This window comes from Pestalotiopsis fici (assembly GCF_000516985.1).
Source record: "Pestalotiopsis fici W106-1 unplaced genomic scaffold PFICI_Scf_13, whole genome shotgun sequence".
Lineage (NCBI taxonomy): Eukaryota > Fungi > Ascomycota > Sordariomycetes > Amphisphaeriales > Sporocadaceae > Pestalotiopsis > Pestalotiopsis fici.
This window is the reverse complement of record NW_006917103.1, coordinates 429,509-452,370: the sequence shown is the minus strand read 5'-3', so window position 1 is coordinate 452,370 and position 22,862 is coordinate 429,509. Positions and strand designations below refer to the sequence as shown.

Here is a 22,862-nt window from a genome sequence, read left to right as displayed (position 1 = left end):
CTATCGGCCCAGGGAGGATTCGTATCCAGGAATGCCATGGCTTCGCGTGTCCACTTTTTCTCCACGGCCTCGCCGACTTGGGATGCTTTCCAATCTCAGTTTCAACGTCGTGACAGCTGCCACCCTGCCACGGCTCGTTCGGCGCGACGGGAGTCCATGCGCAGACGAGTGAAGTCAGTTGACCAGTAACACTAGGAGTGGTACTTTTTCTTCTTTCCCTCTGGGCACCGACTACGTGGCAAAGGAAGACGAGGCCGCCGATTATATCCACAATATGGAGTGAATCGGTGGGAATCATGTACTAATATTAGCTTCGGCACCGGGAATTATATCTCGTCCCGCTTTGCTGCTTTGCGGGTGTTTACTTGTATTCATATCTCCCCGAGCTTGAAATATTGACAGTTCTTCGAGCTTATTTGAATATACTGGAACGAAGTTATTTCTACAATATTACTCCTTGCACTGGCCCGTATTCCATGACTCGCGAAGACTTGTTGACTGTACTCGAGAAGCAGTTATGTTACGGTCGCCATCTCATCCAGGCCCCCGTGATCTGGTACGATTCTACGTACTAACTTCCAAGTGGTGGGGCCATTGCGTCTCTTGGTCAAAGAGGTGACTTTTTGGTAGCAAACCGTGTCACATTATTCGAATCATTGTAGTCTCTAGCTCCAACAATTCTGAACGCAACCGCTTCGCATCCTTGATCTCCACCACGCCAATTCCTTTAAAGTGTGCAATTTGGTGAGACACGTTCTCCTTGATCAACACGACCCCGTGGCCAAAGTAGCCTCTAGATGCCAAAGGAAGGAAGAATATGGGTTCAGAGCCATGCAAGTCCACACGTCCATCTGGTATAACGCAGGCACTGAATTCGCGATTACCCATGTTGAACTTAATGCTTCGTCTTCGTACTTGTCGAATACGGGGACGATTCGATTGGGAGGTACAAGAGAAGCTTCAAGCTCGACGACCCAAGTGTGTCTTGACAGATTGTCGACTGTTATAGCTTCATAGGCAACGTTGAGAAGAGTTCCAAATTTCGTAATCGTATTAAGGACCTTGGGAGGCTTGCGATACAAGTCGTGATCATATTCAACGCCGCCATCAACGGAAGCCCACGACCATGATGGAGCATTTTGTGACGAGGAGTTCTTTTCGGATCTGAAGTCTTTGCGATACCAGCATAGGTCTACCAGGAGCGTTTCTCTCCACAGCCCAGCCACATATGTGTTTCCAGTAGCGCGTCTGAAGATTTCTGCCGATCCAGCCAACGCTGGTAGTTTAATAGGTTTCATGTGGAGTGGCTGTCGAAACAGAGGCCACGGCGACATAGGCATTGCGGTAGATGACGAGCATACAAGCAGATTGTGTCTCTCAGTCTTCTTGATCTTGTTGGATGGTGCAGAGGGCATTTATCCACATGTAACTTATCTCCAGAGTTCGCGCAATTGTTGCGCAAGATCTTGAAAGAGCTGCGGCAAATAATTGAGGGGAATGCCTTGCTGATGATATTTGATATTTCCCATGGTCGTGTTGAGGAAGAGTCTTTTGCCCCAGCTATAACTAAGGCAGATACAGAGACCAGTTTCTCCGGATGGTTCCTGGAGCTTGACGGGGCCATTGGGATCCTCGCCAAGGTCAATGTATCGGTGAGGCAGCTTTGGTGTACCATCGAGTCTACACGCACCGTGATTCTGGTTACAGTCTTTAAGCCATTGCAACAGAGAGCTCATCGCTTTCGCCGAAGAGGTAGTCTTTGGCAAATCCTTGATCGTCGCATGCAAACACCAAGGATTCGATATACCTTTCTCAGCAATCAGTCTCGACAGGCTCGGATAAGGGTTGGAGAGTAAGGGTGTCTTACCTTCAATGCCAGAGATATGGATTGGCTCATTCATCTCCAGAGAGTGACGACGAGCATTATCTTGTCTCGACCTCACCTTTTTAATCATTTTCCAAATCATACTTGTGAGGATCTTGAAGAACTTTGAAATAATTCAACTTTTGACGATACCTCACCCGCACTGAGTCTGGCAATGATTTGACGGCTTTATTGAAAAGATCACAACCTTCGCATGACGGAAGTTTACGATGGAATCCGTATTCACGAGGGCCCTTCAGATCCTGGCAGCCAAAGCATAGCATATCGAACTGTCACAATCATCACGGTACTGTTCTGCTTCTGATATCTTTCAACCGCTGATGGATTGCATGGGCTTAGGACGAAGCATTTAGAAAGAGGAGGCTCGATATGGAGCGTTGACCATTTGAGGAGTTCCACTCCACAATGCCGGCATTAGCAGGCCTGTGTTTTGACTGATGTTTGGTTCGATTCATACATCGTCGCCGACGTGCTCCCTTTCTTTCAGCCATGGGGAATGAGACATTCTTTTTAAGCCCAGTCTACCGAGGTGCGGCTCAACAAGACTCATTGTCACCACTTCATGATTTATCCCATCTTGTCGTGACTGCTGCAAGAAATAATGGGTCATCCATTGAATTTGCCTCTCCAGTACATTTTAGGCTCAAATTAGGCTCCTCGTCCCCAAAGATGGTGCACCTCCAGGGGACTGACAGCGCTAAAAATAGAGGGGATCATGTGATCTGCAGCTCGTTGACGCTGACATTGTGACTGGCTTGTGTTGTGACTCAGCATTTACAACTTCTATACAGTAACGTTCTACTGCTTCTATTCCCTGTGACTGGTTATGATTCAAAAGCACCTATTACATGCAAATGAGTCTGGCATTGGATCTTGATCGTGCGCGCGCACTATACCAAGAGATCGAACTCTTTGCGGCGCACGTTCGGAAAAATACGCTCGGCACGATACCTATTCCACAAGTGGGAGGCAAACTATCATCTCTCAGAGGCGACCTGAAGAACGAGATTGATCTCTTGCAAAAACGATGCGCCGAAGATGCCACTGGTACGCAACCTAGCAAGGGGCGCTCCGGTAGCAATCTATTATTCTTTGAGACGTGAGTTGGGTTGACACTTTGTATGCCTTGCGTCGCAGGCTGATTTCTGGTGACCAAACCTCCTCAGACTATGGGACGCCGCCAAGAGGTCCTCAAATCTTTTTGATATAAGACATCGGATATGCACTCAAAAACTCGACAAACCTCTACTTGCCCCAGGGCAACGCATTATACCATCTTTGGGAACCCACATGGGCTCGAAATATCGTCACAGCCTCGTTGACCTGATTACTGATAACGGCCGCGTAAGTATGCTTGGTAGCTGATCAGATACTGCTTGATTCAAGTTCCTTCTTGACCATTTTTCTCTAGACCTGGGTCAAAATATCTACCATTACAAATAAACGGCTTCTATACGACTTGGCCAAGGAAGCCGTCTTTTGCGACGACAGCGATGAGGATGGGCCGACTGGCTATACCATTGAGGATGATTTGGATATTCCGATCCTCAAGACTGCCAAGGAACTGGCCAGAGCAGCCACAAATCACCGGATTCGCACAAAACCACCAGCCGTTCATCTTGTACTCCCAAGGATAAGACTGGGAGAAAATGTCGAGGTTGATAAGATTATTGATCTATGTCGTCAAATTCCTGGCTTGGAGGTCTTTTGCAGGGATGATGTCAAGCCGCCACCCGAGCTCAGCGAGAGTACCATGGCTCTCATGTATCCGAATCCTAGGGCTTCATTTTCCGGATTACTCAATATTGACACGTCTGTTATAGTAGCACTCACTTCCGAATTTTCGCATACCAACGTCACCGTAGAAGATTGGTTTGACCGCCAAAGACTTGCCCACTGCGAACAGGAAGAAAAGGAAAACTTTCTGGAAAGACAGGTCTACCCCATCATAGGAGGCTACGAACTCGTCTGTGTCCAAGAGGCCATTGAGACATACAAGCACATTGTCGATACTATCGGCACGCCAGGGGAAAGGGCTCGCGCCAAGATTGTCTTGGGAGAAGACTCGTCAAAGACGCCAGCGCAACTGCTCGAGGAACTTCAGAAATGGTCCGTTCATCCCGTCCCAACTTCGCTAAGGCTACCCGTCCGCGTGGTCAATATCGAGTCCGACCTCCAGGGGCTTCCGCCTCAGGCAAAGGTCGTCTTGGAGAACCAGCTCAATCCAGGCCGCTCAGTGTTTACCTATGGCTGGGCCAAGAAGCTCACCACGGTGACTTGCAACGGCGTTGCGACGAAACAATTGGCGCATGGCTTGGAAAAATTCTCCGAACGCGACGGCACCACTTTGGATGACGAGATTTGGCCATCCATGTGGGCCTTTTCCTCGTCGAGACCGCTTTTGGGTGTACCCAAGTCCGCAGGATGGCGTAAGAAGCACATTGGAAACTGTGAAGCCAACGGCTGCACCTGTGGCGTCGAGAAGTTCCATCCTGATACCAACGTCGCAGCGGGTTAGAAAGTGGGAAGAGAGAAATAGGTTGCTCTTTTTTGTTCCCCTTTACGCAGGACTCCGGTAGGATTGCCCATATTTATAGAAGCGCACCATATGACCCAGCCTTACGGAACCATGGTGGTGTGCTGAACCTCGTGACGGGAGGAGGCTCGGATTTCCACCCACCCCCCCTTGTTTCCAGATTCACGTCGTACAAGTACAACCTTAAGCACGTTTCTAATCCCCGCGACGGGAGTGCGCAAATCCAGCAGAGAGGACCTTTGAACTTGAGAGATTGGCAAAGTTCTAAATTTATCTGCTTCCGCGAGTTTCACATGGGAAAGAAACATTATTTCTGCAGGCGTAGGATTCCACCTAAAATGATTGATGACCAGGGGTGTTTTGTGTCCAATGAAGCTGTCAAGGCCATAGCTGACGTAAGATTGCATAACCCATTCAGCCGGGTTAGACGCGTTTGACGGATTGTATACCATGGACAATAGTCAAAATAGCATTTTCCACCCCAAAGCTGTCTCTTGGGCTTATAGAGACATGTGACGTGATGGACTGAACTCTTCTTCTTCAAGGTCTGCATGGGCGGACCTCCAGACATGGGGGAACTGGACTAGCCTCCAAGCGAGAAAGACTTAAAAACAAAGAGACTACTTTAACTTTGTCGGCTTCTCCAAAGCTGTGATCCTGTTGCGACCTATTTTTGTTAGTCACTCGCATTCTGTCTGCTCCTCTCTCCTGGCTGTGATTTCACCAGACGTTCTCGACGCTTTAACATGCACCATATTCTTAATCAGCATACGTCGGCACATACGCAGACTCATTGAGCATGAAAGATTAATTACTCTTCCTCACTCACGAAGTGCACTGCTGAGTAAAGAAGGGGGACATATTCGAGCAAGACTGTGACTGGGTCTCTCCGCATACTGATCCGTCTTTCCATCCTTGGCTTTACTTTCATCGCAACCCCCAGGCACCCGTACGGAACAGGGAGAGGAGAGACACATATACACACATCAGAAGAAATCTCATCACAAAGCCATGACTCCCCAACCGGCACATCGGTCCATTTATGCCCACTTTTGGGAGTGTTGCGACTGCAAACAGCAACACCCGGCCGCAGAGGACATGTGTGAGCATTGCGAGCATCCTAGGTGAGTTTTTCCCCCATCACCTTTCCTCGCCCACCGGAGAAAACAGAAGGAATTCTGACTCTCTCGTTTGCGACCAAAGATGCAGTGGATGTCGCAGAATCAAGATCAAGATTCGCAATTCGCAATAAGGTGGAGAGAAGAGAAATGAGTTTTTGGGAAAATTTGAAAAAAGGACATTATTCAGCCGGATAACAGGGAAGAGGAAATACATGCGCATGATACCCATACAGAACCAGCACTAGAAGACGAGCCGGAGGAGGGAAAGATTTCGACGACATACAAACGATTATTATTTTGAAGTAATTCACATCATTAATTCCCCATAGCCATCCATGTTTTGAGTTTTGTCTTGATCCTGCAGAGTCTCTGCACGGGGGGTGACATATGCATGCATCCTCTTTTTTCTTTCTCCCCCTCTCCTCTGGACATGCGAGCAAACGGGTACGTCATGCCCCTTCTTGAAAAACCTTCATGAATCAAGACAAATCCGTCGCTACTTTTTCCAACGGAATGCCCCATTCATTCTTAATACACAGCAGCGCCCGCGACACCAAACATGGCCAGCACCACGCCCACGCCCGCAAACCAGAGCGCGCTACGCACCAGCGCCCATCGCGGGTCGTCCTGCAGCACCACGTAGACGAGGTTATACGCGGCCCGCAGTCCGAGGTACGCGCCCGCCAGACCGTTGGCCAGCGCCGGGTGGACAGGTGCGGCATTGACTGAGGCCACCGCCGCGGCGTACAGACCAAAGGTCTCGAGGCCATTGGCAAAGGCGGCCTCGGCACGGAGGATGCGGGACTTGACCTTGTTGTCTAGTTCAGCAGTAATAAAGACAGCCGCAGCAGGTAAATATTGGGGAGTAAGACGAAGGGCTTACCTTGTGGTCTAAATCATCGGCGGCAAGAATGGATGGTTGGTACGTCTTGGGGCTTGCCGGATCCAGATACCGACCACCGAGCCAGAAGCTATAAAGCTTCGGTATGAAGAGGATGACAAATGCCAAGGGTACCTGATTATATAAAAGTGATAAGTCTCGATGCGTGCATACGTTGCAAAATCACATAGCACATTGTAGCTTTAAGCGGCCAGATAGTCATGTAGGCAGCATAGGTACATATATGGTCTGTAGGAAATTATAGGAATGACATCCAACTTACCGTAAAGAATGTAAAATTCCCTCTTATTGATTCCATCTTCAAGTTGATATAATTTGATAAGCTGTTCAAGATTGAAATAAAATGGTGTGAGATATGGTGAATTTGGCAAAATGCTAGAATATGCTCGCTCTCCACCATTTGTCGATGAAACAATCTCAGTTTCGAACGGCCTAACAAAGGTCAAAGCACAATTGCACCAATTTGCAGCCAAAGTCTTGTTTGCATATAAGCCCAACCAAAATAACCATGACTTCTTCATGCATTGGGTTCATTCGTGAATGTTTTCATTTCCGTTTGCTGGTTGTGAATGATATATCGCCAATCACTTGAATACGCCGAGGATCATAGTATATTGCAACAGAGCCATGTACTCTTTGGTCTAAAGCAGAAATGATGCACCAGGGTATGTCTAAACAATATTCGACTCTCATGCACAGGTTCCAGCGGCGAGCCAGCCAGCAAGACTCGCAGTAAAGGACATGGACACCAGTAAACGCCACATCTTGGAAACTTCCAAGCCAGTTGCCTTTATATATACCATCAAGCGTAGTAGGCCATAGCCTCCTCCTCATCATCAAGCTCAATGGCCTGTTTTCGAGCCTTGATAGATGACTGGGATTTTCCCTTGTGCGCAAAATCGGAAATAGTGGCTGGCTTCTTCTTCTTCTGTACAATCGAATCCGGACTGTACAGTTTGTTGTAGAATTGAATGACCTTTGGGTGAGCCATGACCTTGCTCTTGTCGAAGCGCTGTACTTCTAGTCCATCCTTGCTGGTTGCACGGCTGAGGGCGACATAAGCCTGCCCTTTCTCAAAAATCTTGCCAAGGTCGACCTTTACTCGCTCCAGTGTCTGTCCCTGGGCTTTGTGAATTGACAGAGCCCACGCCAAGATCATGGGTAGCGCAGTGCGTTTGGCTTGGACTTCTCCGTTGGGCAGCTCGACCTTCCATTCCTCTGGTGTGACATGCATAACACGGAAACTGCCATCTGCGGCGTGAAATTCGACAACAGGATACTCTGTCAAATCTTTCAAGGATGAATCTCTGACCGCAAAAGATTTGATCTTCTTCATGGATTCGTCGACCAAGTCCGCGACGCTCAAATCAAACTTTGAGGGATTGGCAGTAAAAAATGCCTCGCTGCTGAAACCAATCACTTTGCCGAGTGTTCCGTTGACTAGAGTGTCGTCTAGGTTCTTGATGAGCATGACCTGCGCGCCTTTCTTCAGATCGATAGTTTTGGGTGCCATCATGTTTTCCAGCAACTTGTCGCGAATGTTGGGGTCTCCCGAGTCTTGCGCTGCAAATGTGCGAATTTCACCGGGCAGGGCCCGTAGTCGCATCGAGTTGGATGACTCAACCTCTCCTCGGGTTGGGAAGAGCTCAGTGGCAGTGATTCCATCGTCGTACACAAGCGGTCTCGAGAGACTCCTAAACGTCTGTACTGTCTGTTCGCTGACTCTTCCAAGGCGCATTTCGTTGAGCATTTCGGCGAATTCTGTGGCCAGTTAGTAAACATGGTGGCAATGAGGAACAGCTACACAATACTCACCATGGTCTTTCTGACGAAATACCTGTGTCAAACCAATCGTGTGATCGATGGAAGTGCTCCATGTAGCGGCATCGAAGGCAAACTTCGTATCACGCTTGTTTCTGTCGGGCACTGGCGGTAGTTGGAAAAAGTCGCCAGTGATGACAAGTTGGATTCCGCCCCATGGGCGTCCATTGTTGCGGATTTGGCGCGCAATTTGATCCAATTTGTCAAATAAGTCGCCATCAACCATGGAAACCTCATCCATAATGAGAACTCTTGTTTTCAACCAACGGTTTTTGGCTTTGGCATTCCTCCGAATCTTTTTCACAAGCGTGGGGACGTCTTCCTTTCCTAGACCGATACCAGAAAAACTATGAAGTGTCTGACCACCAATGTGGCACGCTGCAAGTCCGGTTGAAGCTGTAATGCTTACCCGCTCCGGATCGCGAGCCCATTTCCGCTTTAAGCTGGCAACAATTGCTCTCATCAATATTGATTTACCAGTTCCAGCAGGACCGGTGAAAAAGACACTCTGCCCTTTGTCAACTACCAATTCGTGCACCTGTTGTTGCTCGGCGCTAAGGGACATGGCGGAATGAGAAACTTTGTGAAGAGTGGCATGATGATCTGCTGTAGCTTGTCTGATCTCTTCCATAGAGAGATCTGTCTGAGACTCGGACTTGATCTTGCTCTGGTTTCTGAGCTGATTCTTCTTTGCTTGAAGAGCGCCAGGGGTGGTTTCCCATGCTGGTGTTGGTTTCACCTTAGTCGCAGGAGTGGCTGTTGACTTTGAAGAGACAAACCGATCCTCATCGTTGCTCTCCTGCTTCGTGCCAATTTCCTTCTTCACAGTCGTGTTCTTGTACTGCCTCGAGTTGCTAGCCCCGGCAAAGAGGTCAACTTTCTTCTCAACTTTCTTCTCAACTTCCTTCTTTGTGAAATTAGGAGGGAGTTTCCGTTTCTTGGCTACAGGCGCTGCGACCGGTACGGATTGGATATCTTCGGGAGATTCGCGCTTTTGTACATGTCTTTGAGGGTTCGGAGGCGGATGCCAGTGTTCCAAAGGTGACGATGTCCATGGAAATTGTGTGGTTGATGTGGCAGGAGATGGCACGTATGATTGAACTGGCGGCGTATTAGGTGGTCTCTGTCGCGGAAGCGAGGGCGGAGGGAGTGCCTCGGGACGTTGGAAGCTCAGTTCAAGGTTCTCATCGTCACTAAAGTCATCATCGCCTATATAGATCGAATCGATCGATGAGGCTGCTGCGCTAGGAGCAGTACTGCTAACAGGCTCGTCCTTGAAGGAATCGGACCGGGCAAGAAGCGATTGGAGGCCCGACGTGGGCTTCACGAAACTTGTCACTGAATTGGTGTGCACAGATCGTGAACCAGGATTATCTGATCTTGGGTTTAGAGGTAGACCGTGTGCCTTCGAAGACCCTCGAGTCGCACTGGCGAAAGCATTTTGACTGAGCCTCCCGCCTGTAATGGACGATTGGCTGCTCCGTTGCTTGGCGAAATCCGAGATATTCCCATCGCGGTAGGCCGGGCTACTGGAGGGAAAGAGCTCCTTCTTTAGGTCGGGCTGAGCGGCGGCGACAGGCTTGGAAGCCTCGTACTTGCGATTAGCCTTGCTCAACATGACTCCGGGAGCTTCTGAGGAGGCAGATGTCGAGAAGGCATGGACATGGGTTCTGCGTCGCTGAGGAGGAAGACGGAAGGGCGATGACGGTTGGATATTCAGAAGTCGCAGGCGCAGCGCGAGGAAGGGTCTCGAAGGCAGGGTGGAGAGTTGTCGGGTGTTCATCCAGTTATGTGAGACAATGTTTGTGCCATTTGGCGGAGGGACACAAAGTCTTTGGCGAGGAAGTACTCAAATCAACAAGGTGGACACAAAGTTGTTTTGATACTTTGGCATCCCGCATTGGGGAAAGCATGGGTCAGTCAAATCAAGAAAGAGATGGTGGTCGCGTTTGCCTTATTGCGCGTAAATGGACTGGCGGGGATTGGGCGCATCGAAGTCGTGTAACCCACATGGGCACCCACCCACCTACCGCAGCTCCCGGCGCAGGAGCGAGCTGATGCGCCTGCTACGCGGGTATCTTTGCGCTAAAAGCACTAAAATGTACCTGTGAAAATTCCGATTAGGTACCCGCTTAGGCAGTCCAAATCCCGCGGCGCGCTATTTCACCAAGGTAAAGTGCTCCTTCTACGTGGTTACACTACCATGGGCATGTACTTACCACACATGTTGGGTGGTGCTCTGCTGTACCTGCATCAGACAGCAAGCACATGCACATCATCAGGACTGTAAACATGAAGGCTCGACACTCGTTACCTTACAGCTGCTGTCCTTTTCCAATCTGTATAAAATTGCACGGAAAGCAGATCGCACGTCTTGGAATGCTCCGTGCCATAGGGTTGTCCATGCCTATGCCGGAAATACAATCATAAATCACGGCCAAGCTCCACATTAGACATTTGCAGAATTCTATTTTCTGAATAGCTGCAATGGTCGTCTTTAATATGTATGACAACCAGCCATCAAATATTTAATTTGATTAGTCTTGAAAAACTCGCGTTACCTTGTCCTTAGACTGTTGTGTTGTAAAAATTTGGTTGCAGAACTTTCGGAGGAATCAAGTTGCCCAAGTTGCCCAAACTGCCGAATCTGCATTATCGAGAGCACTTCTTTGTTCGTTGGCGCACAGGCTGTATCAGAAGGAGCAAAGAACTTTTTCTCTGTGCTTTCGGTGGATACATAACATGCAACCATATTACGCTTGTATCGGAGGGTATATACGTCTATACTATATAGATCCTTCGCTTCAGGTAATGCTCATGCCCACTAATCCTTCTCGTCATGTATGATACAGGAATGAAGGCTTGATTATCTTATGGGCTGCTACAACGGAAACAAGGAGTGAACAAGACGTTTCTATAGTGTCCCTACATTACCTTGCAATTCTAAAATTCGACTAGGAGCCAAGAGGCATGGACTTTTCGAGTAATTGGGGTCTGGCGAGTGGCTCTCTAATTCTTGACAGGAGCCATGAGGCTGAAGAGGCCAATATCATACAACAAAGCAACACGCTATGGAATGTCCACGAGATTAAAGCTAATCCAGAAACTCAATTGAGTACACCAAAATATATCTTGATGTCTAGATGTAGATCGTGTTGATTTGTGAGGAATACGTGAGAGCAAAAGTTGATCGATTCAGATTTGGTTTTCTTTTCCTGCTTATTTATCAAAGGTCTATATCTGTTTCTCACTAGCACGCTTCTAAAATGTGACGAAATAGACTGTAATATGATTCATGCAAGCCAACACGTCTTTGACTTCAGCCCTCGAGTCTTGATGGTCATGTGATCATTTACAAAAACAATCTGGAGGCCGAACACTCTAAAGCACCAGAAGGAGCATCTTCTACCACAACAGGCTATAATATATTTCCACTAAGCAAAAGTTCCTCCCAAACCACCTGCATATCTACCACATTCGGCCCTGTGCTCTTTTCTTTGTCACTCGGGAGCGCCGAGAAGATCCTGGCGTGTAAGCCACATTGAACAGGTCTCATCAATAGTCTACAAGGAACAGACAAAGGCCCTCCATGAATAAACAAAGTGAAAATGCTTATCAACATGAGAGTATTAAGTATGAGCCATGAGGACCATATTACATATTGTACTAGACAAGCAAGAAAATCACAGTCGTGTTTGACATATATATGCCAGCTCAATCGCACTCCCAAATTCACACAATTCACCCAACATCGAGCTTGAAAAGCGAAAGAAACGCAGACCTCTTTCCTTGATACATATATAAAATCATGGGATTCGCCCAGCAAGACAACAGTCGAGCAGTTCTCCAGGTCCATCGCAACAGTTCAATCTGCCCATGGCTGCAAGGCGAGAAATCCCGTAGTGGCTATGACAACACAGCAAGTCCAACACCAAGTCCTAGCCCACAGCCCCAAGGACCTAATTCTTGATAGTTGCAGGATTGAGTTGGGTAAGCTTTTCTGTAACGTTCAGCATCTAGCAAATTGTATCTGCGAAATCATTACTGACGAGAGTGGTTTCGTACTTTTGCAGGATTATTTTAACCGTCAGTCATTGGATATCACGAACTCCGTGTTGAGCGTTTGTTACAAGCTAATGGGTTCAAATTATTGAATTGTAATGCGTATTCATTAATTCATATATCATTCTGAATTACTGCTAGTGGGGTGTTCAAAAGCAAATGACAAAGGGAATTGCAAAAGGTATCGTTCGTGTTGTATCCTCCGCGTCATCCATCCATGCTGCAACGGGGTATTATTTCATCTGCACTCTCCACTAATGATTATTTTGGATTTCCAACATGAGTTGGCACATTTCTCAACTTTTCCTAGATCGTGACAGTGTTTGCGCCAGCAGAGTTGATACCGTTGGCATTCAGGGGCTTGCTGGTTCCGTTCAGGCCGCTGTTCAAAGCATTGCCATTGTAAGATCCGTTGGCAGGATAGCCGCTGTTGAGGGCACCTCCGTTCACATGGCCGTAGCCGTTGGCGGGAGCAGCATTCGGGTTGGCAGTATCATGGGGCTTGCGCACGACCTGGGGGGCCTTGGGCAAATCAGTGCTCTTGCTGGCAGAGCCAATGGAGAAGACGGGACTCTCCCACTTGTCGCCCTTACGAGCCAACTCCTTGTACTCAGTGGCCTTGGAACTGATTCCACCAGGTAGCTTGATGTTGGGGAAGATGCTGTCCTCTTGAGTAACAGCCATGTTGACCTTCTTGTCGGCAACAGCATCCTCAGCCTTCTTCTTGCCCTGGAGAAGCTGCTTCTGAAGAGCAGTGACGTAACGCTGATAAATGTTGGGAGCCTGAGAAGGATCCTCGCGAGCCTCGTCAAGAGCGCGGTCAGCCTCCTGGCGCACCTGGTACATGAGCTGGTCGAACTGGTTGAACTGCTCCTTGAGCTGCTTCTCGGCAACCTTCTGGATGACAGGACGGAGCACCTTGAGCATGGCAGGCTTGACAAGACCAAAGAGAGCCTTGTGGTTAGACTTAACCAGCTTGATCTTCAGGTTCTTAACGTCAACATTCACACTCTCGAGCTTGAAGAAGTGCTGCTTGTCAGACTTGTCGGCAGTGCTCAACTTCATGCGGAAGCTGAATCCATCGCCACCCATGAAGATGTTGGCAACACCAGTATCGGTAATGGAGGGGAATCCCTGCTTGCGCTTGACGTGGTAGCTGACATCGCGCAGGTCCATCTGAATACCGGCGACCTTGACATCGATGGTGTTCTTGTTCTTGTTTGTGATCTTCTTGCGTCCCCAGCGGAAATAGTTGTCGCTGGCAATCTCGAGCACATTGGGCATGAAGTTGTCGCTTTCGAGGACCAAGTTCTCAATGACAGCATCAATCTGAGGATCGGTGTACTCAATGCGCGGGATAGGAATGTAGGCAATGTTCTCAAACGCAGCAGGCAGGATAATGTCGGTCAAATCCTTGACCAAGTGAGGCTTGAAAGTGGGCTTGCCGTTAGCATCGTTGCCGAGATCATTGAACAACTTCTGGAGGGAAGCGGCAAAGTTTCTGTTGGCAGGGTCTTCGTCGAACTGGCCAGCAAGGAACTTGACCTCATCAACGATGCGGTCAGTGTGGCCGCGGTACTTGTTACGAAGGAGGTAGTTGCCGTGGTCGTACAGACGGTTCCACTCCTCCGTAGAAGCATTTTGCATGATGAAACCCTCCTGTTGCAGGCACTTGCGGACATAAGCATCAAATGACTTGAACCAGTTCTTCAGCTCGGGATCCTTGTCAGCGTCATCGTAAATGGCATTGAGCGAGGCAAAGAAGTCATCGCTTGAAGTGCCATTGGCAAATCTCTCAATCAGAGTCTTCAAGTCAGCTTCAGCCTGAGCAAGGCTGGAGCGTGTCTGCTGGACGGTACCGGTGCTGCCCGAGGCGAGATGTCTACCGTGACCGCCGTACTCCTCGGCAAGATCAAGCAGAGTAGAGATGGCCTGCTGGTAGTCGGGGTGCTGCTGGCATTCCAGAACCATTTTCTACAGAATAGCGTCAGTAATCATGTTTAAATTTGATTCGATTAAGGGGGCAAGTACCTTCAGGCGCCAGATGATCTGGTCGCGGCGCTCCTCGGGCACTTTGTTGCCCAAGTATTGCTTAGCACGAGCACGGTACTGAGCGGCAGTCTCCTTGCCATTCTCCTTTGTCTCCTTCAGCTGCTGTTGCGTTTCGGGGTCGACATTGCGATCCAGGTGCTGCTGTGCGGTGCCACGGGCAGCGTCGGTACCGGCGGTGGTGTTGGCTCCCGAGGCACTGGGCTGCGCAGCATCGAGACCGGCAGCGGCCACATCCTGGGCATCCTTCTTCGGGTTTCCCTTGTAGGCGCTGTTGATTTGAGCCTTGACGTTCTCCTTGGAGAAGTCGGGGGCCTCATGCCATGTATTGTCCTGGGCAGGGTGGTCAATCTGAGACAACTTCTCCTCAGAAGGTCTCACTTTTTGTGCAGCGTTTGAAGCGGCATCACCAGCCATATCCCGAAGAAGGAGGACACCATCGTTCAGAAGCTTACGGAATTGACCGTTGGTGATGAGCAAAGTGCCGAGAGTGCGAAGACCCTCGAGTGCCTTGTCGCCATGTTGCTTGGCGGCATCCTTGGTAATGGGAGCATTGGGTGTGCTGACACTGTTTGGGTTGAATTGGGTGGTCTGGTAGATGAAGTCCTGCAGCAAGTTGCCCTCGTTCTTGGAGAGCAACAGATTCTTTGCTTGCTGGACAACTTCCCGGAAATCGTTGACTAGTGCACGACCTTCTGCCGACAACTTGTCCGAGGGCTTGGAGAGAGCCCTGGAGGCAAGAAAACTGTTCAGTGCCACATCAATTTGCTCGTTCTGTATAATTTGTTCTATTAGTACTTCCCCACGCGCGACTGAAAGACGAGGAAAGATCCTGGCAGACGTACCGATGGCACCTTGCCATTCTGGAATGCGTTGATGATGCCGTAAATTTGCAGCTTGCGGTTGACATCAGCCTCCTTCTGTTTGATATCCGTTGGTCTGTTAACGGTCGCCATTGTGTCCAATTGATGTTGTTGTTCAATGTGATGTTGATAGGTACAAGGTAGTGGTTGTTCTTGCTGGTAATTGTATTTGGTTTTTGAGATTAGAGTAGGTAGGTATTGCTGGTACGGCGAATACAAAGCGGAAATGGGGTATCACAAGGAAATCAGTGGTATATGATTACGTGAAAGATGGAAAAGAACAAACAAACTCGTCGAGTGCTGGGGATGTGGTAGTGTTTATAGGAGGCGTTCAGGACCCAGAGACGCACGGCATGAAAGATGGACAGAGGCAGCGCGTAACGGCTAGCTAACAAGTACATACACGTAGAAAATGCAGTGTAAACCAAGAAAGGCTGGTACGTGTGTAGTGGACGTAGCCAGCCAGACAATCAATCGACTGATTCCCTTTGAGATTGGATCTGAAGCTTGATTCACGGGCTTGTGGTGACGTGAAACACCTTGTTGCAATACGTCATAAGCTCAACTCGAGCTAATAAGGTAACTATCGATCAGTGGAAGCAGTAGGTAGGAAAGGTACCACTCAGGCTACCCGGCGCCTATGAAAGACTTTGACGTTAGCGGTTACGCGCTGTTTCGCTGGGGCCCCCTTTGTCCATCGATCAATTTAGGGAACTTGAATGGCATTGATCTGGTCTAGATGCTGGTCGAGTGCCACAAGTCAAGCTCGAAGCAAGGCCATGGTGCGTGGACAGACATGGCGAGCATGGATGCATGGATGGATAGGCGGCCGGCCGGGCGGGTGCTGAGCTGTTGGATTGGCACGCGTCTGAGCATGTACACATGCAAATTGGTTTTTTTTTTTTTTTTTTCATTCCAATTTCGGAGCTGCCACACGACGCCAATAGTCTGGTCTGAGGGACGACTGACAACTCGATCTAGTTAGCTAATCGATATTTTAGTTCTCCCTTTTACCTTGCGATCGCTTGTTGGATTTGCAGATGGCTTGGATGGCTTGGAAGAAATTGTGGTTCTCATGCAAATTGACAGCTTGGATGGGGCTCTGGCTGGAAAATCGCCAGGCTTGCCAGGGTATCGGAGACATAGTAGTGGGCCAGATCAATCATCACAGGCGAGACAGGGTGTCTGCGATCGACTACTATACCACAGAGAAAATGGACGCCATTCTCTTTTCTTTCTTTCCCAGATGAAACCCTACTGCAGACGGGAAGGTAGGGATGACGCGAGGTGCCGCTCACTCATCCCTGGTTCTGACGATGTCCATGGAAGCACGAGTCCAGAACCTGTAAGCTCCCTCACACCTGTGTAGGCTGGGGCAGCGAAGGTATGCAACGGATAGCAGGCAGGGGGAGTGTGAGCTGACATGAAGCCATCACTGGTGAAGTGGTATTGCTTCTCGGCATTTAAAAAAAAATTAAACATGATTACACTGCTGCAGCGGTCCTGCCGTTACACGAGGGTCATCTAACTACAGCAGACTAACACACAGAGTTTACGCGGGCCGATCACTGCAGTAACAAGCAAGCAGATGGTAAATCGGAATAGCGCCAAAGTCGTCAAGCACGGATTGGCAGTATACTACTCATCGCAGTCCATGAGCAATCTAAAAAGTGAATTATCCATTGAATGAAGCAGGCCGAAGCCGGCAGCAACATAGACATGTATCATTGGATGAATTATTACGTAGGTACACGCTATATGTATGACTGGCAAGCTGATGGCACTTGAGGCTGGTATATCGGCAGCTTTAACCGTTGATCATCAGCATGCGACGCGTAATATGTGGCCTCCCAGACCTTTTTATTTTTTCCGCTTCGCTGTCTTTGGAGCAGCTATCAAAAAAATCGAGTGAAATCGGGCAATCGGTATGAGATTTACATGGGGCCGCTTTCAGCTCTCCAGATAGGGTAACAGGGGTCCTTGTCACTGAGACAGGATCCATAAGCGCAAGAGAAAAAAGATTATGTGTAGGTATATGAATAAACATTTTCAGCATTATGTATCAGGGCATCAGTTGCATCATCGCAATAGCTCAGTAGTAAGTGCATCAAAGCAGGAACTTCCAACTTGTCAGCTATCTTGTTAAGTACAGTACCATGGCAAACAGCTCTAATTTAGTACCAATTTCCGCACCCAGCACAGTTTTCCCCAGATTCAACAGTCTATGACGTTCATGGTGCCCGAGCCGCAGACGCCACTCAACCTTAGTGCCGTTGTTCAGCTCTTAGCAACCAGGCAAGCCAAGCAGCTTCACAAACTGGCTCAACTGGCCACAGTCCTCTGATTTTGAGGACTGAGCTAGTGACTGAAATCACGATCTTGGTTTATCCTTTCTAGTTTTTGACTCTGATTGACAGCGATCCACGCCAACCATCTCACACTACACTACACCACCGCCGACGATGCGTCAGGACAAACCCCTGACACCAGTGGATGGCTAGATCTGCAAGTCGGCATCGTCAAGCGACACGTCCTGGCTGGCCTGGGGTGGTCCATCGGAGTATTACCTCCTCTCAATGCATCCCTACCTCTGAACCTGATGCCATATGTATGGCTCCGGCAGTGTGGTTGCGCTTAAAAGTATCTCAGAGCTTAAAGCTTGAAGAGAGGAAGAAAGAAAAGAAAAGCCTTCGCCCGTCCCGTATCGAAATCACACACGAAGACGGAAGAGCCCTGAAAAGTGACACGACTAGCTGATCTACACAGGGTCATGGCAATTCCATGCAAAGAGTATTGCTGGGGATATGGCCAAGGACCCTATGTTCTAGCCTAGAGGACTGCACAGAATACAAAGTATAAATCTGCACTCGTCTGCCCATCTTTCTACTTACACGAATGGGTTTTCCTGTGCCGTGACAAGAAGGACAAAGAGGGAAATAAATGGCTGCTTTCTCAACGACTCAACCTTTGCATGTCACACATAGCTGCAACATCTCGATCCAATCCGCCGAGATCCAACGTTGACGTTGTCCAAGCACATGCGAGTGGTGGTGGTGAGCCAACGCATGAACGATCAAGATGGGCCACGGAGCTGAAGGCCATAAACCGGAATAATACCAGACACCCTTGAGACTGGGCACCCACCAATTTGCCAACATGAACACACCATGAGTACATGCACCCATGAACGTATGTACATTACGTACATACCTACTAGGTATTGATGTATATAGGCACCTACCGGCAGGCAGGGTTCTAAATTTTGTTACTAGAGCTAGTAAGTGCCAGTTACTAGACTAGACTAGGGCTAGTATTAGTATTACTATAGTAAATGGTCTGTTACTAGCCCCCACTAATTTCCACTTTTGGAAGAAATAAAAAATGTTTAAATTATCTACGAAAAAAAGCGGTTTTAATAGTGGTAATTACGTAATTATAGCTTTATTCGTTATTTTTAAATAGAATTATAAAATATTATAAAATATTTTAAAAAAAAATTCGAAAAAAATAAAAATAAAAATAAAAAAAATTAGAAAATATATAAAAAAATTAAAATAATTATAATTCTTTAATTTAAAATATATATTTATATTATTATATTATATTATAAATATATATAAATTTTAACTTAAAAAAATATTTATTTGAAGTCTCTATATATATTTTTTATATAACATTAATTTTTTTTAATTTTTTTTAATTTTTTAAATAAAATAACACGTTTTTCTTTAATTAAAAATCAATTAAAAATTATAAAAATAATTTAAAAACGCTATATTAATAAGCAAAAAATTAGCTATCGAACGGTATATTTTTCTTATCAGGAGATCCACTTTTCAGATAAGGAGGATTTACTATAGTATTACTAGAGCTAGTAACTACCATTTACTAGACTAGACTAAACCCCCTAGTAACTAGAGCTAGTAACTTTTACTAGAGTAAAAAGTGAGTACCCTGCCGGCAGGTAACACTTTGAACTTGGTAGACGTTTGAAATCTCGGTAAGGTTTTGCAGGCAGGTACGATGCAAACATCTGCCCGTGCGCATTCCAGCTGGCGCCAATTGAACCGATAAAGTTTCTCCCCTCGTTTCGTCAAAAACAAAATGAAAGTTCCGTACTGAGACAAACCAAGCACTCAAGCACTTGGTCGCCATTTGACAGCTACTACTCGAATCCGCACGCTCCCTTCCTTGCTTCCCACATCATGCATGAGCGCGGTTGTACGACGCCGTCGCTGGGAGACGAGCTCGAAATGGCCAAGCTTCAATGACTCGACTCCATTATAGCAATATCTGGCTCCCGTCAGGCAAGGACGATGTGTCTTATTTGTTTTGCTCAAGTAGACAGACCGGACGACTATATCACCGTTGCCCAAGTCACAGCAAAATATGGCCATTGGAATGGCAGTCAACGTTGCTCGGTGAAATGCCGCTTGAGCAAGCAAGGTTTTGTCAAAATCGGCCATGTCTTCGCCACATAAGGGTCATCACAGAAATACCGTCATGTCTACTACACATGATTGAGAAAAGTTCTTTGACTATTTGACGGGACATGTTACAAAATCATTCTGGTTCAAGTATAATAAACAACGCCCAACTTTTCTCCGAGAATCCGACGTGAAGAATTGAGTCTCAGCTTGATCAAGCATACACGAATATGAGAAGAGCTAACCGCAAATTCCCCAGTTGCCAGCACATGATCAAATCATAACAATAACCAAAAGAGGCCACGCCCCATCAAAATCACCGGCGACGTTCATAGGAACGACCTCTCTCGGGGGATAATGTGGGAAGGAAAGGGTTTGTGTGCGAGTCCTGACCAAGGTCCATTGCATTTGACACCAGAGGCCGACCGAGATGGTCAACGGTCCTGTAATTCGCCCTCAGAGAAGGCCGTTCTAGGCCAACATGGATCTCAACACCCCGCGGAGCACTAATGAAGTCTTCATCATCGCCATCCGACTCATATAAGGTGTCGTGCCCATAAGGTCGTCCCATGCGTGAAACTTCGGGCCTGCGTGGGAGTGATTCGTGGTACTCCCACCCATGGTCATCCATCGATAGCCGGTCCACGCGAGGCAGGTTGTCATCAGGAAAGCCGCCTAGGCGTTGTTCTCGGAGGCCATCCCTGGCATGGACCCGAGGGTCAACAGTGCGAACATTTGGCCGAGGGGCTTGATAGACCCGTGCCACGCGGCTTGGTCTTGCTCCGATCTCTATTTCCTCGACGAAACGATCTTCGCGCTTGGCATCCTCCATTCCGGCGTTGTAGGCGCTATTCCTCAATCGCTCTATGTCGCTCGCATATGTTGTGATGACTGGCGGGCGCGTTGGCGACTGTCTAATATATCTCTCATCGGCACGGCCAGTTTCGTATGCGTGCTTAATCCTCTCAATGTCGTCAGAAGCCTCTCTCTGATGCAGGATTGATGTTGGAGGAGGAGGAGGAGGTGGTGGTGGTGGCTGGTGAGCCATCGGAGGGCTTCTTCGTCTTTGAGCATCCGCAATGTATGTTTTCCCCTGTCTTTTTCGGCTTCGATTTTGAGATTCAACCCCATAGTACCGGCTGAAATTCCGGGGCTGACTAGGATTTCGACGCGGATCTTGAGCCCGCTTGCGTGCAGCCTTGTTGACGAACATAGGCGACGGCGGGTCGGTCCTCATGGTGCTGCGACTCTGCTCAGAGTCGCTCGATTCGTCATCAGAGTCAGAAGAAGAATCCGAATCGCTATCAGAAACTGCCACGACCCCAGCCATCGGTCCCCTGGTACCCGGAACTGGCCTCGCGGGTGCTTGTGTTCCTGCTCTCATCCCTGGATGCCTGTGTTGTGGTGGCACTGGCGGCTGCTGCTGAGGGCCACCGTGAGCTCCGTTTGGGAATTGATGAGGCGGCGCTCTCATTGGCATTTGTCCATTGGGAGGCCCGTCAGCCGCAGGACGAATACCCTGAGAATTCATCACTATGGGTTGTTGAGGACCGCCAAACTGCGTTGTAGCCTGAGCCCTTTTGGTCATCTGGTACAGAAAACGTATATTGGCTTGCTGGCGTGGGGAGCGTTTGAAGTAGGCAGTAAGCGAGACCCTCTCCCAATATACTTTCTGCTGCTTCCTGGGGGCTGACGAGTTTGAAGACTTCTTTTTGCTCTTGGAAGTATGCTTTGATGTCCGGGATGTCTTGTGCACACGAAGTGTGGCCACATCGTGCTGCGCGGCAATGTACGGATCAACCTCTTGGAGTTGCTGATCAATCTGCGCAAGAGTCCAGACGTAGTTGTGCGGATCATCGTCTTCCCGGCTCAGCTTGTCAAGTTCAAAGTCTAACTGGCGTAATAGTGCTGGGGATAATGAAGCCTTCTTTTGTGTGACGTCCTGGGTTGTCATATCTAGCCGGTAAATCAGGTCCAGCATATCCTTTCTCGATATTCCTTGGACTTGCGTCTTGATCGCTCTGTCCCAACCGGACTGGGCGCGTTCTCCATCGTCGTCGTCATACAGATCTTGGCCAGCGAGCTTCTCAAAACGAACAGCCTTGTAGTGGGTCAGTTTGCGCCGCATGTCAGACTCGGTCATGAGCTGTTCTCGGATATCAGTCACTTCAATGACTGGGCGACTACTCCGAAGGTCAACTGGTATGGCTTCCCGGGGAGGAGGCGGAGGTGGATAGCCATGCTGCATCGCAGGCTGATGCATCTGCCTAGGTGCCTGTCCTTGAGGAGGGAATCCGTGCTGCATTTGAGGCTGTTGCATTGGCCTAGGTCCTGATCCTTGGTGATGAGGGGGGCCACCACGACCGCCATCCCCACCGTTTAGTTGGATAAAGGGCTGGTTCATCGCGGCTGTGGTAGATGCCAGCGATGATTGTCGTAACTGAGACTACAGACACGGGCAAATAAAGAGAGGTTTGTTAGTTCTCAGATACCGGCTGATCAATACAGTCATAGGGAATTTCTGTACTGGAGTTGACTAGAAGGGGGCCTCTCCAGCATGAAGAAGGCTACAGAAAAGTATTATTTCGTACTTATGAACAAACGCCTGAAGGCTATCGATATATCGGAAAGAATCTGGCTCTCAAGAGCGGGGAAGATATCATAGTATTCGCCAAGACAGCCCTCCATCCAGGAGGGGACCAGAACGCCACACCGACGCCCGGTAGATGTGAACAACGCATACACACACACACACACACCTACCTAGACCGTCCACTAGTTGCACTGCATTATTTGGTGAGTCAAATTGTCAGTCGACTGAACGGTACATGATAATGGTGTGCTGCCAATCCCTCCTTCTTATTCACAATGCCGAAAACCAGGGATTGTCGTCGATCTAGCTGCAAGTATGCCATTGTATTACGTTTCATATGAACTGAATGATTTTGCCTCATGCAGTGCTTTGACAAAGCTTTCGAATTGCATAGAAACCAAGGTACCGACAACCCGATTGTCCGCAACAGCCGATAGCCTTCGTCAGATAGATAGAATATTCTACAGTCTGGGGCTGAATTTTTAGTCTATCCAGTACCAATCAGACGCGGCCTGAACGGTCCTTGTTCCATCAACAATGCTACAAATATGAAAAGTTGGCCGAACTCGGCATTGTCTATCTTGCAGTTCATCATGTTTTCCCA

General features: G+C 48.3%; 6 protein-coding genes across 6 annotated transcripts; 1 reads left to right on the top strand and 5 right to left on the bottom strand.

Moving 5' to 3' along the window:
• Positions 1-764: 764 nt before the first annotated feature.
• PFICI_14544 (uncharacterized protein) lies at positions 765-1,340 on the bottom strand (the record flags this gene model as incomplete). The annotated part of the gene is made up of 1 exon (XM_007843125.1): positions 765-1,340. One exon carries the CDS (start codon positions 1,338-1,340, stop codon positions 765-767), a length of 576 nt encoding a protein of 191 aa, XP_007841316.1.
• A 1,399-nt stretch (positions 1,341-2,739) lies between these two features.
• Positions 2,740-4,403, top strand: PFICI_14543 (uncharacterized protein; the record flags this gene model as incomplete). Its single annotated transcript, XM_007843124.1, has 3 exons — positions 2,740-2,984; positions 3,052-3,229; positions 3,297-4,403. 3 exons carry the CDS (start codon positions 2,740-2,742, stop codon positions 4,401-4,403), a joined length of 1,530 nt encoding a protein of 509 aa, XP_007841315.1.
• A 1,667-nt stretch (positions 4,404-6,070) lies between these two features.
• Positions 6,071-6,618, bottom strand: PFICI_14542 (uncharacterized protein; the record flags this gene model as incomplete). The annotated part of the gene is made up of 3 exons (XM_007843123.1): positions 6,071-6,352; positions 6,426-6,557; positions 6,610-6,618. 3 exons carry the CDS (start codon positions 6,616-6,618, stop codon positions 6,071-6,073), a joined length of 423 nt encoding a protein of 140 aa, XP_007841314.1.
• Positions 6,619-7,245: 627 nt separating this feature from the next.
• On the bottom strand, positions 7,246-10,047 carry PFICI_14541 (uncharacterized protein; the record flags this gene model as incomplete). The annotated part of the gene is made up of 2 exons (XM_007843122.1): positions 7,246-8,204; positions 8,259-10,047. 2 exons carry the CDS (start codon positions 10,045-10,047, stop codon positions 7,246-7,248), a joined length of 2,748 nt encoding a protein of 915 aa, XP_007841313.1.
• Positions 10,048-12,632: 2,585 nt separating this feature from the next.
• PFICI_14540 (uncharacterized protein) lies at positions 12,633-15,331 on the bottom strand (the record flags this gene model as incomplete). The annotated part of the gene is made up of 3 exons (XM_007843121.1): positions 12,633-14,300; positions 14,358-15,149; positions 15,221-15,331. The coding sequence occupies 3 exons, from the start codon at positions 15,329-15,331 to the stop codon at positions 12,633-12,635; spliced, it is 2,571 nt and encodes an 856-aa protein (XP_007841312.1).
• A 4,650-nt stretch (positions 15,332-19,981) lies between these two features.
• Positions 19,982-22,069, bottom strand: PFICI_14539 (uncharacterized protein; the record flags this gene model as incomplete). Its single annotated transcript, XM_007843120.1, has 1 exon — positions 19,982-22,069. One exon carries the CDS (start codon positions 22,067-22,069, stop codon positions 19,982-19,984), a length of 2,088 nt encoding a protein of 695 aa, XP_007841311.1.
• Positions 22,070-22,862: the final 793 nt, after the last annotated feature.